The sequence below is a fragment of the Cucumis melo genome, chromosome 2, assembly GCF_025177605.1.
Source record: "Cucumis melo cultivar AY chromosome 2, USDA_Cmelo_AY_1.0, whole genome shotgun sequence".
NCBI classification, from domain to species: Eukaryota; Viridiplantae; Streptophyta; class Magnoliopsida; order Cucurbitales; family Cucurbitaceae; genus Cucumis; species Cucumis melo.
In genome coordinates, this window is record NC_066858.1 from 25,650,877 (window position 1) to 25,665,588 (window position 14,712).

Consider the following 14,712-nt stretch of genomic DNA (forward strand, 5'->3'; position numbering starts at 1 on the left):
CCCATAATTATTTTTTTTTGGTGATTTTGTTCAAAAAAATTTCACTTCGATTTCTCTCTCCGTCCATTATTTAAATTTAATATAATGTAAATAACGAAATATTTTGTATTTAATTTTAAAAATCATTTATAACTAATTATTATGATATGGTTATAATTGCCCAAAAAATATACTGAATCTTAATCAAGATAATAAATTTTATTTGAGGATATTATTGAAATTTTCTAGCAAAAATCTAATAATTTATGAAACTTCCATTTTTTTTATGTTCAATTATACGTAGTGAAGGTACAAAAATGACTATAACAAAGTTTTTTTTACCTGTATCTTTTAGAACGAATGTATGCTAACAGTTTTAATAACCATCTATGCTTGCTTAGTTTATGTTCTTACCTATTATGTTGAGTTGACAAGAAAGATGTACAACCCAGTGAGATGAACACGAAATATTTATTCATGGAATGAGAAGATAATATGATAGTTTGATGTCTGATGGTTTGATCTCATCTATATTTGTAAAACCCAACCTTGATAGGCATAGCCTTAATCAAGCAACAAATTTTCATTAATTTTTCGTATCTTAATGAAAATTATAAGAATTGACATTGGTTTTCATTAGAGTTGGTTGGCAGTGATAATTGAGGAAAAAGCCTTCAAAGTCCTAAAAAAGATCCATTCATATCAAAACTTACTCAAAACGTTAAAAAAATTGACATCATGGGCTAAATAGTCAACTTTTTTAAAAAATAATTATCATAATCAAAAGAAACTTCCTCTAATTTGTGTATGAATTTCAGCATGGAACAACAACAAACCCAAATGTTCTGAAATTTCAATTTCTTTCGATTTATGCTCGCCAGATTGATACATTTTGCTCATTCCTCGCCTACAAAAATGCTAGCATGCCTCGGATAATCGAAGTAGGCTCCAACACTATTGCTCTTAATAATCATATCGGTTTTTTTCATTTATAGGGGCAATGCTCATGAAGATACCAATACATGGAATCTTGTTAAAATGGGTCGTGTCTTGATCATCACGGCGGTTCTCCATGCTGTATGAAATAAATAATAAATATGACTAACTACGTCTCTTCAAAACTTTCAGTTGCTGCTATTACAGCATCCCTTCATTTTGTTGCCACTGCCTCTGAATCAGATAATATGCCGCTCATTTCCTCCAAGTATGGCCAACTCTTCTTGCTTTTCTTTTCACTTTTGCTTTCCTGCTGTACAAAGAATGGAGATTGCCAAATTTTTTAAAACACTTTCTCAAAAAGGAATGAATTCTTGAAGAATTTATTAGTTCAACATGCATTGGGCCGAGGCAAGGAGTATTTGGAAGAAAGAAACTTTACAAATGGTCTCTTACTAAGGCTGACCGGTGGCGTGTCAACAACTATACATATGGCATGGCATATCGAACAGCTTAAGAAGGGAGATTATACATAAAATCATGATATAGTTTTTCTGCTTAAGTTGTAATACTCAGTAAATATCTTTGATTCTTTTAGGGGACGACTCCACTGATATATGGAATTAGAATGAGACTCCAAATTTGTACCCTCTAACATCAATAGAAGGGGAAAATAAACATGGAGAAAAGTTCTGATTGCTGTGGTAACTCAAAGGAGCAGAATTAAAAATGAAAGTAGAAACAGAAAAACAAACCTCAAATTTCTGAACCAGAGATGTCCAAAGAGATTTGCACTGTCCGGGACTCCGATTAATACCATCAGCCAACATACCATTGGATATCTCTTCCCACAATGCCATTCGTCCCCTGGTCACTTGAAACCTGGCATGCAATTGCCCCCGCAATTTAATAAGTTTCTTGATCTCCTCAGGTTTCCATTTATTGCGTTTCACAGGCTTTGAAGAGTTCACATCAGAATTTGATGTTTTCAGTGACTTGTCATCACTGACTTCTTCACGTTCGTTTGAAATCTCCAACGCATTTTTTAAATGTTGAACAGAACCTTCGTGATCCTTCGCCAATTCGTTGGCAGGAGAGGATGGCGTGATAAATGGTTTCCAGAAATCCTCCAAACCCTCGTTATCAAAGGATTGTGTCTCTGTCAAGTTCAAGTTCGTGGTGTCATAGTCCTCTTCAGGAAGTAGTCTTTCAGATTCCAAATGATAACCTGTACCAACAAAAAAAAGTAGGAAAAGAAAAAGGAAGCACATTAAAACCATAGCTGGATATACGATGATACCAATTCATTGCAGAAAATGGTTTGATTGACAACAGAGACCTGTACACTGCTAATCAAAACTTAAAATCCAAGAATAAAATGCACGAACATTGCAATAAATCTGACAAACTGGACTTAATAAATCATTAATGTCACATGTCAATAGAATTACATGTTTTTCGTATAATAAAATCAATACAAGCAAGTCACCTTACAAAGAACGTCCTAAAATTTCTGTCAGGCTAACATTAAACTGTTACTTCCTACTTTAGATTACGTTTGGTGTTTATGAATAGAATTGTCCAATGGAGGAAAGAGAATTATACCCAAGAACTAGAATTCTTACGCTTGTAGCTTTTTTACTCAAATACATTGCAAAGAAAGACAGACCAAAGATAGGCTCAAAGTCACCTCTAAACCTTGCATGTAAAACTGATTTTAAATTTACAAGTTCGTGAATTCCGGTAGGGTTTATAAGAAGCCCTAATACTCCTATTATTAATGCATAAATGTATGGTCATGCCATTAATTTTGATCCAGAACTTCTCGAGTGTCATTTGCTAGCCTAAAGAAGATATCCCTACATCGTCCTTGACCCGGTGTCTGGAGTATGGCTGAAAACCAGGATTACAGGTTTCTAAAAGCAATGTGTTCCATTATGCACAGAGATGCAATGAAAGATGCTGAAATACATAGAAAAATAAAAACCTTGAGACTCCTGACTTGAGTTATCCTCAGAAGGCAAATCGTTATTTCCATCTGGTCTTATACTGTTTAAGTGGCTCTTAGTTGGTTGTCCATCAACTGCTTTTCGCGATGCTGACATCCCAAATCCACTATAGGACTTGCCTGAAAGCCTTGCTCCAAGCTCTTCGGATAGAACTCCTCCAGGGCTCTCCACAGCCATGACTATGACTTCAGGCCTCTTACCACTGTACTTTCTAACCATCTTCCTCAGAAGCTCAGACACAGTTCTTTCCATGTGAGCTAGAGGACAATTCACCGGGCAGCTTGAAAGTGCTGCATGAGCAGCTTTATGAAGTGCATCTAAAAGCTTCCCCTTGTCAAGCCATAAACATCGAGTAGTGATCCTTAGCTTTCCTTTAATGCCAGTCCCATTTAAACCATCTACACTTTGAGGTCGCAAAATTTCCATACTGTAAACAGAAGAAACCGGAACATCACTAAGTAAATGGAAGGTTGAACCCACTTCACTAAAGGTGAAATTTGCAAGATCTACCTGACTACTATAATGCCATCTGTTGCAATCTTTAGTCTCTCATCAACGAAAAGCTCAGATGAGGATCCAAATGCTTTGTCACCATCACTATACTTCAACTGCAGCATGAGAAAGACATTAACAGCGTCCTTATAGTTGAAAGAAAAGCATTAAGGTTATGTTACCTGTAAATTCTCCCTCCCAAGAGAGGTGAAACCGTTGGATAAAACTCTTCTGTTTCTTAGATGAGAAACTCCAAGCATTTCTCCATTTTTTATAACCTTCATATCCAGATGTGAAAAGTTTTCAACTGTCTTATAGAGAAATATTTTAAAAAAAAGAGATGAGGTATACCACGCAAGCAATTAAACTTTCAGATTGGAGGATTCAATAAACATTCCCGGCAATACTAGATTGTTTTAGCCAACTTGAAACCCATTCACCAGATTCAAACAAAGACCTCCAGAGAGAAGCCAACAATGAAGATTCAACGCTAAGGTGAAAAGAAAAGGCGAGAAATGATCTCCCTGACTATTTCCTCGTGGCCAAAATTTTACCCTTTGGTGTGTTCAAGATTATGGAACAATTAGCATTAGAAAGGACTTCAATCCACTTCCAACGTTGGCTGAACACTTTAGCTTCAAGAATGAGAGTCAACAAAACTCAAAATTGCAATCAACTTCATCAAAGACTTTATCAAGATCTAACTTGATGATGATCAATATACCCTTTATCTTCTTATTTTTGTTTTCAGATTGTGAATAATTTAATCATCAATAAAACAACAGTTTTTCTTTTTTCTTTTTTTTTTCATCTTTTTTTTAATAAGTGGATGATTTGTTTTCCCCAATGAAGGACAATAGGATCTCAGTGACTGTGGCCAGAGAGGTTTACTGCGTAACATATCCTATCAAAATGTATTTTCGATTCTGGATAGGAAAATACTCACAGTTGTGTGCCGAATGCCTGTCGACCGACCCAGCAGTTCATGCTCCTTGAGGAATAAAAGCTCCCCATGAATGGGTAAAAAGTGTTGCGGCTTTACAATTTGAAGTACTTCCTCCTTCAAACACAAAGAATTTCACTTTTCAGGTTTGAGAGATGAAGAACGCAATATGGATGAAGTCAAACAGGTGCTACAAAGAAAACTATTTTGAGGCAAGTTTGGGATAGATGATCATGACATGAAGGCTAATTGGCAATCCGCTTAAAGCAATGCATAATTAGGATTTAGAAATTAGGTCCCACACATATCAGGTGACAGAGAAAAGTTGTAAAATGCAAAAGGAAAAAAAGAAAGAAAGAAGAAAGAAGAATTAATCCCACAGGCCAAAGGTCTAAGTTTACATCTGCAGGGCTAGAGAGAAGGATGGTCTGTAGTTTAAAGCAAGAAGGCTTAGATGATCATAAGCCCATTTTCCCAAAAGAGATTTAAAACTGATATATTCAGATGCAATTGTCATGGAAACTTACTAATTCTCCACGGTATCCGTGACCAGATGTGTGCAGCAACTCGTTCTTGCCCATTATTATATTTGATCCGATCTCTGATATACGGTTCAACATTTTCATCACTCTGGATTCGTTACCAGGTATCACCTGTGCCATGTAAAGATGGAAAAGAACTATCAGATCATGTTGCCAGGAAAAGATCAATGGCTGCCCGTAGACCTAAAGCTAATGTCAAAATCATTTGAAAACTTGGAAATGTAAGTTCAGCAGTGTAAATGAATAGCCCACAATAGCAGTGTATTACTCAAAAGAAAACGTTGGTAGTAACTTTTTATATGATAAACAAATGAACCACAATAAATCGTTGGTGAAATAATGATAAGAACCAAAAACATAGAAGGAAATTGATGCAATCTGCGGTAATGGTGGTTATTCACTTTTTAAGAGAACTAACTCTCCCACGATTAATTCCAAGACTCGCCTAATCCCTAGTCATGTCCTCCCTATGGCAGACAAATTAGCTGCCTCCATTAACCACTAACGCAGATGTATAGATTAAAAAGAGCATTAGTAAAAAGAACAAAAGAAAAGGCACTCGTATGCTATGGTTCTTCCCTTCTCAATTAGGGATGTTAAAAACATCTGATATTTCAAAATTTCGAATGATAGAAGTACAGTAGAGCATTATAAGACCTGTCAATAAAAATTCCTTAGAGTTCTGTATTAATTAAACGTAATCACAAAATAGGCAAAGGCATTATATCAATGGATTAGAGAGGAGCAGCAGCTCCCAATATCTTTGTAAATGCAGAACTGATGAAACAATTTGCACATGGTAGGTTGGTTGTATTAGTTTATGACCAAGAAAATCCAACACAAGTTTGAAAGAAATAAAGCTTATATAATAATTGTGATGAAGCATATAAAATCTTGTTTCATTACCTTGGCCGAATACAAAATCATGTCTTCCTTGCTCAGTTTGAGAGAGTGACTACTTCCATAAGATGCAAGATTTAGCGCAGCACGTGGTTCTGCCTAACACAGAAGCATGCACAGTTATACTGCTAAAAAGTCAATGTGACTACACTAATCCACTAAACCATGCAATTCCTATCAGCATGTAGGCAAACTTACTTGTGAGCCAGTTGTGACAATTAATAGATCTTTTGGAGCATAGGCATCAATGTCCTCCACTTTTACCTTATCAGTTATCAGAGGAGAATTATTAGATGAATAAATACACTTAGAACCTATAATAAGTGGAGTAGTTAAGAATAACAGCTAAAACCATTATGTCCATGCATGCCCACATATTTTCATGTTCTCCTAGTATTTTTTGTCCTCGGGTAACCAAATCAGCATTGCAGCTCAAAGACTAGTAAAATTCATGAAAAATATTCCATACAGCAAGCATTAGCAATAAGCCAACAACCATAATGATGTGTTGCAACACTTCCAGACATTAAGAAGAAGCAAAGCCATTATGCACATTAGCTGTTAGCTTAAGACTCGGGAGAAATTCTCTAATCACATATTCATTAAACTTTATAAGTTGTTAAATTAAAATTGTACTCTTTCAAGACCACCTTATAGCAATGAATACTATGTTTGACCCCCCTCATTTTAAATAAGGAAATAGCTGTTAATAAGCACAAGGCAATGGACCATAACAACATATAACAAGATCATGAGTTACAGAAAAATGCTCCAATGTCCAGATCTATAAGAATAAAAATATGAAGTGCAAACTTTTAACTTCAAACATTTGCTTATTTCTTTTTTCCAGATTTCCCAGACAATGCCAAGAATCTCTGTGAACTTTAGAACTTCAATTTCTATTTAAAACAAACGCCTTTGGAACATCTTCTAAAGCCACCACTCCCTTGAATAGACTCATTCAAGAAATGCATAAACATCAATGGTCCTGATGTCGCAAAATTACATGAGAAAATACACATTCCCATGGGTCAATATTTAAGACTCTTTCTAGCAAAAAAAATGTTCTCCTGATTATTGAATGATTAAATAAATGTGCAGACTGTTGCAATCCCATCCTCTTAGATCATGAGGCACAATGATTCAACTTACAACCATGGAGTGAAATAAACGTGTCATTAAAATTGTGTATGTAGGACGATTTAGTTTAACCATGGGGGTAATGCCAAGCCCATAGAGAACTACAAGAATCTTATGCCACAAAGTTCAATTCATTTAAATAACACCCCATACTGCCCTTGTATGACAAGGGTGATACATGCATGCACCATCGAACAAGGTGACACCTGTCATAATTCACATGGAGAAGTACGAGAGGCTCAACAGAACAACTATTTTTCTAATATCTCATATCTGTCCATTGTCAAATATAAACAAGAAACTACAGCAAGCCAAGATAAAAGTAAGTGTCGAATTGACATTGAAAATTAAAAAGGAATACCAAGGTTGATGGATCAATTGGTGCCTTCCCATCTTTCCAGGCTGCATCCAGATATGTCCGTAAAGACATGCCAACAAATACCTAATAAGCATGAATCAAAATTTGCAAAATAAGACAAAATGCCAACATGAGAAGTAGTTACTTGAGTAAAGAAAAGCATAGCAGAATGAAGGACTGACTATGAACTCACCAACTTTCTGCCAGTTAAATCTGCAGCTGCTTTCACACTTCCAAGGCGGTGTATATTTGAAGCAAACTGAGTCGTGATGACCCTTCCTTTAGCGGCAGAGATACGTCTTAAAAGTGCATCTGCCACCACAGATTCACTAATGGTTCTTCCAGGAGATAGTACGTTCGTTGAGTCACTCATCATCTGAAAATTAATTCAGGTAAACTTACAAAATTACACACTTTGGCCATCTTCATTGAATGCTTTGTAACAAGTTAACTCCTCCTATCTACAATCCGTTTAAAAAAACATAAGGCTCATTTCTCCTAGGCATAAATAACATGGTAGTTAACTTTGCAATTAGCTTATTTCATGAAATATACTGAAATAAAAAAAAAAAAAAAAAATAGCAAACATTTTTATGATCAGAGATTAAGATATCATCACAATGGCTTACAAGAGTCACTCCTTCTTTTGATAGTTGTTCCAAAGTTTCTCGATCAAATACTTTACCATCCAATGGCGATTCATCAATCTACAAGATGTCAACTCCTTTGGTACTTGTAAGAGAAACAAAACAAAACAAGATAGCAAATCAAACAGCCTTACCTTCCAGTCTCCAGTATGAAGAATTGTACCATCAGTACATCGAAGAACTAATCCACAACAATCGGGAATGGAATGAGTAACCCTAATTGGCTCTATTTCAAATGGCCCAGCTGTAAATCTCTTTCTCATCTTAAACACCTTCAGTCGAGAAGGAACAAAAATACCATTTTCCTTCAGACGCTTTTTTATAAGCTGTCAAGGACAACCAGTGTTACCTATTAAGACCATAAATGACAAGCAAGCACCATATTGATGATAAACTAAAGATAAAGCATGACTGGACACTTGATCTTTAAACTTTAGTTTTAAGATCATTACCATTGTACAATGTCCCATTTCCTTGTGAGAATATAAGAATTTAGAAAACAAGTTGCCACGTAAGATCAATAATTTCTATTAACATGTACTAGCAAATCTCTGCAGGTCGATTGACCAGCAAAGGAATACAACAAGAGTTGCATTTTGATGTTAAAAGCATAATTTTTAAGTATGATAAAAGTTGCAATCTGCTGAAGAAGTGATATACCTCCACTAGCAAATAAATATAATAAGAGTTGTATTCTGATGTTAAAAATGCAAATTTTAAGACTGATAAAAGTTAAGCTCTGCTGGAGTAGTGAAATACCTCCACTGTAAAGGAAGATGCATATATTGGTGTATGAGAATCCAAAGCTGGAATTACCTGTTTAGACAAAACTGAAGCATGTGAAAAACAACGAATAATGGGGGAAAAAAGTTAAGAATAAATATCTCACAAAAGAGCATGTAGATATAAACTTAAAAGCTAAAATTTTACTTTGTTAGCGTATCGGTCCCTACACTTCCATTTATTTAATTTTAGTCATTTGCTTAAATAAATGCATGAATTTGGTCCCTAATGATAGCTACTGGGAAATAAAGTGGTGAAACACAAGGGCTAGACGCCTAGAATTACAATCTAACCTAATCTAAAATACTAATAAGAATAATAGTAATATCTTATTATGGAAAATACAACAAATGTTCCAATTTCCAATGTAAAAGACATTCTAAGTGACTTGAATGCATTCCCTGAGAATTACAGGAAAATGTACAAGTATAAGTTAAGAACCATCTTTCCAAAGATTACATCAAACACATACAATAGTCTATACAGAAATAATAGCTCATGGCTAATGCATGCATGGAAATTATTTCCTTTCGATGTTAAACGTAAATATTGTCTGGACTAATTATAATAAGCGGTATCCAAAGATTAGATGCAAGTAGTTATTTTTCTACCACCTCCTCCCAATTTCTTACTTTATATTTGGAATAACAATTTGATAAGAAACCTAGATGAATTCAATAGACAGCTTTATCCTTCAAAATTCTCTAATCTCTCCAACCAAACTTCCATAATAACGTGCTATACAGATGCCAATCACAAAATGTAAGGAATTTAAAGTATTTGATATTTATGGAGGGAACATTGTATTTCCAAGGAAATAGAAAGAAACTTTACCCAAGGCAACGCACCAATGTGATCTTCATGGCCATGTGTAATAACAACAGCTTCAATTTTGTGACTCCATCTCTTGATAAATGTGGTATCAGGTATAATTTTCTGGACACCAAGCTCATCATGGCTGTAAATAGATAATAAAAATTCAGACACTAACACCACAATGAAAGAAACCATCAAGAGAACACTTCCAGAGGAATCAAACAAAAACAGCTAAATTAAGATGTAAAAGTACATCTAGTGGGAGATTTAATCCAATGATTCAGTAGCACAATTCATAGTTGTTAGAACTTCACACGAATGGAAAAGCCTTGAATAGGAACGTACTCAGGAAACATGACGCCAGCATCAATCAGAATGTAGCGGTCATAATTCCCAACAAGCATACAATTCATCCCAATTTCACCAAGGCCACCGATTGGAAGAACTCGGAGAGGTGGACCATCTGAACCTTCATAAAACTGTTCCATCTTGCGTTGAACAGAGTCTTCCATGCTTCTTTTAGCACCTTCCAATCTCCCAGGTCTTTTTCGGGGTACTTTAGAAACATTTTTGCCTTAAGATAAGCAACATTAAAATATCAGTTCATAGTTACAGAAATGGGGAAAAAAAGAACAGATATCTAATTGACAGTAGAAATAAGTTCCAAGAAGTTTCAAGATTGTCGAGTAGTTGACTATGACAGCAGTCATGGGAGAGAGAATTGCTGACATTCTAGTTAAGAATGCCTACCTGATTAGGTCCTATCCAGTCAGTTCGTGTTTCCCAATAACGAGGACTTTGTCCCTTGCAAACAAAATAAGTCTTCCATTGGCCCATTTACTCCAAGGAACTATATGCATCTAATTACAGAACTTAAGTCTTCAATTCAGGCTCGAGGTCTAATAAATCTAACATCCAAGGCAACGACTAAAAATGTCGTCAAAATTGGATCATTCGATCTAGCTGGTCGTGCTAACACGAAGGATTAGCTTGAGAGGAAGTTGGCCCGTTTTGCTACATTCTTTATTTGAAGGCAGAGGAAGACCTAGACCATATTCTCTGGTGTTGGGAGTTTGTGAGTTCCGTTTGGGACTATTTCTTCTAAAAGTTTGGCATTCCATGTCTGACACTAGGATACTAGTGACATGGTCTCCATCCACTTCTTTAGGACGAGAGTCGCTTTTTTGGCATGTTCGTTTAGAGAGGTGGAGGAGACCCCAGTAAGGTTTGGTAACTTGATCATTTTCAAGTCTCACTTTGAATTTCGATTTCGAAGATCTATTGTAATTATAATTTAGGCACTATTTTCATATTTGTAGTCCCTTTCTACAGAGTATAGAGGGAGTGTGGGCTTTTTTTTTTTAACACTCTTGTATTTTTTTTTTTTTATTATTATTATTAATATCATCATCATCGATGAATGTTGTTTTTATCATAAAAAATCTAGCTGTGAACAACAACACAAAATGCTTTCCTACATTCACATTGTAACAGGACCATCAAAAAAATATCATACACTTTAATTGAAGCTTCACTTGCATGTCCCAGTGCTATCCACGTGATTCGACTAACTTAAATGCTATAAACTCCATTCCAAGTAAGTAAACCAGTTAGCTTGTTTCAAAATGTAGTATAAAAAACACGGGGGATATCTTTAAGCTTAATTCTTCTATATCCTAAAATAAAACTATTCTTCTATGACCTAAAATAAAACTATCTTCCCACAACCTTCTCTAGACAAGAGCTAAGATACTGATCTGTAATTCAATCACGAAAAGAACAGTCACTCGTACCTAAAACTGTAGGAGATCCATGGCAACAATAAATAGTACGAACTGGGTGATGAGGGCGTAAAAGTGGGCTGCAGGGACAAAGTGAAAGAGCGCCAAAAGATGCCATCCTCTGCTTGTATGGAGCTGAATGCGACGAACCGAGGATGGAAGAACCTCCCAAAAATTCTAATTGCATAGAGTGGTTGAGTTCCAGAGTGAATTTGGAATGATAGGTTTGAGGAAGAAGGTGAGTATGGTGGAGGGTTTAGAAGCTGCTGAGCTTTGAAGCGGGAAAAAAGGAGAGGGAGAAGATAGCGGGCTTGGGATTTTTCTTTCGAGCTCAACAAATATCATCGCTTATCATTTTTGGATAGGGGATGAATTCACACGTGTCATACAAACTTTCGCCCGTGCGATTCTTTCCTTTTTTTTTTTTTTTTTTTAGGGAAGTTAGGTCTCAACCCTAACCAAATGATAATGACTTGAGTATCAAATTCATTGTCTAAATGCAACTCGTAATTCAATATAACATAAAGATTGTTTTTCAACATTCAACTATTCAAATGATTAACGTGATTGTTTACGAGTTTAACATAAATTTTTAACATTCGGTTATTTAACATATGTTTTTTTTTTTAACTTCGCTATTTAATTTTACAATTTTTGTATACACAAAATACTCGTATATTATATCAAAACAATATTATAAATGTATTTCTATCTTTTTTATTTACTCTACAATAATATAATCAACCTAGTCCATAACCTCGTTCATGTCTAAACGAAAATTATTATTAGAAGTTGGATATTAGGGAATAATAAATAGGGATATTTGCAAATTTAGCAATTATATTCAAAATAATTAAGTATATAGCAACATTTTAAAAAAATTGCAAATATAGCAAAATCTGTCAAAATCTATCAATGACAGGAGTCTATCACCGATAGACCATGTAGTAAATGTTGGTCTATCACTGATAAACCATAAGAGTCTATCAACGATAAAAGTGTATCACTGATAGATTTTGCTATATTTGCAATTTTTTTAAAATATTGCTACATACTTAATAATTATTCTAAAAATTGCTACCTATTATAATTACCCTAATAAATAAAACATACTCTTGAGGCTCCGATGGTGTTTTTATCTTATTTTTAGTTAAGGCTCTTTGATGAAACCACAAAATGCTTTTTATCACCTCACTTCAAATCAAATTTTCTATTAATTTTTGCTTTCATTAAATTCATTAATGTTTACTATGATTTCATCCTTGCAATGTGCGTGTTGGAGATTGCTATATTTGTTTAAGGATGTTGTAGTTATATTCCTTTTGTGAGTTATGTATGACACTTGTCCATATATTGATGTTTTAGAACATAAATTCCAGCAACAACATTGTGTATAAAACACGAGATGTTGCTAATTAGATCACGATTATTTATTTCATCAATAATATACGGCAAATTACTTGTTCTGCTTTTCAATACAATAAGGATGTACAAAACTTAAACACCGATCTCAAATATTCATTCAATTAATTAAGGCCGCACGTCTTTTTTTAATGGTACGTTTTTAATTATTCTATTAAAAATTTTATTCCACATCCCATAAAAATGCAAATCATGAAAATCCGACAAAGAATAGTTATTTGGTTAACTATACATCAAATAATATAATGTACAATTATTACAAAATACATTAATTAAAGAGTGGACTTTAGCATTTCAAATGAAATAAATAATTTTTCTTAGTGAGAGAATCACAACGGCTGTCTTCTCTTTCCTTTCCTACACGTTTTTTGTCTTTTTTTTTTAAAAAAAAAAACACAAATGAATGTGATAATTGTTTGATTTTTTAAAAAACAACTTTATAAAATACTAATTATTTATGACTACGACGTTACTAAAACGAATATGATTCGTTAAACAACTTTTAAGTTTGAGGTTTGATCATTTACTTCATGCATATATTTGTTTTGGTGTCTATTTACTAAAGATTACGTATAAAAATATTTTTTTAGTTCGACGATTGAGTTATTCACATTGAATTTTGAATAAATTTTTTTGCACATTATCAAATTAGGTTAAGGTCAAATATTACACTAAACTTTAGAGATTTAATCCAAATACACATATCATTCTTGGATACTTAGTGGGGAGAAGAACAGCATAATAAACGACACATAAATTTCTTCTAATCAAGTATGTATATTAATTGTAATTTACTATGCATGAAGAATAACAATTTTTACATGATTTTTCTCTATATGTAGTATCATTTCCCATAACAAAAATTTGAACATTTTTTTTACGTAGCATGTCGTTATTGCATCAATCTCGAGGAAAAAAGTATGAAAAATGAACCAATGTATAGGAGAGGGCACTCAAAAACCAACTATTATTGTATAACTGCAAAAGATGGAGAAGGCATGTGTGCATCTCCCTTTCTCATTTCCTCTGGTTTAGGGTCTCCAATTTAAAGTTAGACGATACTAATTAGCAATATTGATCGATGTAGAATTGAGAGAGCACTCGAGATCCATAGTACGAAGTTCAATCTCAAAACTAACAAACAATGAGAATAATATTTCTTAATTTTTTTTTCAATATGAGATTCAACGTTAATGATATATGCTACACAATTTTTTGTAAGTAAGGTGTATTCAATTCAATTGACATGTTACTCCTCCTACTCCACATAGAGAAAGTAAAACGAGGACTATTGTGTCAAGTCACACAGCAAGTTGCAAAACGAGGCAGTGGGAGGAGACAGGAGAGGTAAGGAAATGTAGATTAGATTCCAAATGATACGGAAAAACAATAAAAAATGGTAAAACAAACATCAACCATTTAATTTAAACTTTGGAAGGTGGAAATTAATTTTGACCCTACAAAAGTTTCTTTCCTTTTTTTTGGCCAAGATTCCTCCTTTTCGTGGAAATGATAGAAATTTCACGTGAGGAAGAGGAATCTTTCTCGTTCCTATCATATCTTTTCATTAATTATAATTCATATATACTTTTTTTTTTTTACACTTTCTTTTTGCATGTTCTTTCATTCACTCACTCACTCACGGCTTGCCAAAACTTCCGGAGCTTTTCAATGTTTTTCCTTACCAAACTTCAACGCCTTCACATTAATTTTTCGGTTACCACCATCTCTTTTCATGGGGAACAGTGCTTCAACTTCTACGAGGCTCTAAACTTGCATGCACTTTTGAGTTTTTATTGCATTCTTAGGATTTTTTTTTGACTTGACGTCAAAGTTAATATCGTTAAAAATACTTACAAATATGAAAATTTTAAAGACCGTTTGGTCCAAGGGTTATCATTATTGGGTTAGGTTACGGTAACCTAACTCTTGTATGGTGAAAAAGTTATAATAATCCTTGTTTT

The 14,712-nt window shown here is 34.2% G+C and overlaps 1 protein-coding gene across 4 annotated transcripts; it reads right to left on the reverse strand.

Moving 5' to 3' along the window:
- Nucleotides 1–723: 723 nt before the first annotated feature.
- LOC103502342 (ribonuclease J) lies at nucleotides 724–11,657 on the reverse strand. 4 transcript variants are annotated; one of them, XM_008466252.3, is made up of 17 exons: nucleotides 11,339–11,657; nucleotides 9,891–10,119; nucleotides 9,564–9,687; nucleotides 8,706–8,762; nucleotides 8,081–8,272; nucleotides 7,929–8,006; nucleotides 7,493–7,675; nucleotides 7,303–7,383; nucleotides 6,000–6,065; nucleotides 5,808–5,900; nucleotides 4,887–5,012; nucleotides 4,363–4,476; nucleotides 3,599–3,694; nucleotides 3,435–3,532; nucleotides 2,903–3,351; nucleotides 1,671–2,143; nucleotides 724–1,225 (listed from the first exon to the last, which is right to left on the reverse strand). In XM_008466252.3, the coding sequence occupies exons 1-17, from the start codon at nucleotides 11,511–11,513 to the stop codon at nucleotides 1,130–1,132; spliced, it is 2,730 nt and encodes a 909-aa protein (XP_008464474.2). In that variant the 5' UTR covers nucleotides 11,514–11,657; the 3' UTR covers nucleotides 724–1,129. The 4 variants fall into 4 exon arrangements, with proteins under 4 accessions (XP_008464474.2, XP_008464473.2, XP_050937111.1 ...); XM_008466251.3 differs by having other exon boundaries at nucleotides 724–1,228; nucleotides 11,339–11,656; XM_051081154.1 differs by lacking the exon at nucleotides 7,929–8,006 and having other exon boundaries at nucleotides 724–1,228; nucleotides 11,339–11,656.
- Nucleotides 11,658–14,712: the final 3,055 nt, after the last annotated feature.